At 45.3% G+C, this 329-nt stretch overlaps 1 protein-coding gene across 1 annotated transcript in view; it reads right to left on the bottom strand.

Moving 5' to 3' along the window:
* Positions 1-280: 280 nt before the first annotated feature.
* The window catches only part of LOC119581782, a gene marked incomplete at both ends in the record, with an annotated part of 13,108 nt that continues 13,059 nt past the window's right edge, over positions 281-329 (bottom strand). Inside the window, 1 exon segment of the mRNA XM_037929911.1 lies at positions 281-291. Within this exon segment, the coding sequence (XP_037785839.1) occupies positions 281-291 (11 nt within the window).

Below are 329 nucleotides of genomic sequence, written 5' to 3'. Positions count from 1 at the left end.
CAATATTTTTCCTTCTAGCAATACGAGACTACATTTGCCTCACAACTTTCCCACCCATTTCTAAAATGCTCTGTTCCACTTGATGGCTTGAATGATGTCCATGTAGTGGCTTTGCCAAAAAAAATGGGGAAAAAACTCATACTCCGCTCCCTCCTTGCGATCTGAGTCACAACTCCCATCTCCCCCTCCTTTTTCTCTTTCTCGGGGGTTGGTCTGCTTTTTCCCGTGGGGAGTGCCCGAGACCCCTTGCCTCACAAGGACTTTTTTATGAACACGTAAACACTGCATAATCTGTAAGGGAATGAACAAGGGTACCTCAACATAGTGTA

The sequence above is a fragment of the Penaeus monodon genome, chromosome 15 (assembly GCF_015228065.2).
Source record: "Penaeus monodon isolate SGIC_2016 chromosome 15, NSTDA_Pmon_1, whole genome shotgun sequence".
Taxonomy (NCBI): domain Eukaryota; kingdom Metazoa; phylum Arthropoda; class Malacostraca; order Decapoda; family Penaeidae; genus Penaeus; species Penaeus monodon.
The sequence above is the reverse complement of the archived record's forward strand: the minus strand, read 5'-3'. Positions and strand labels throughout refer to the sequence as shown.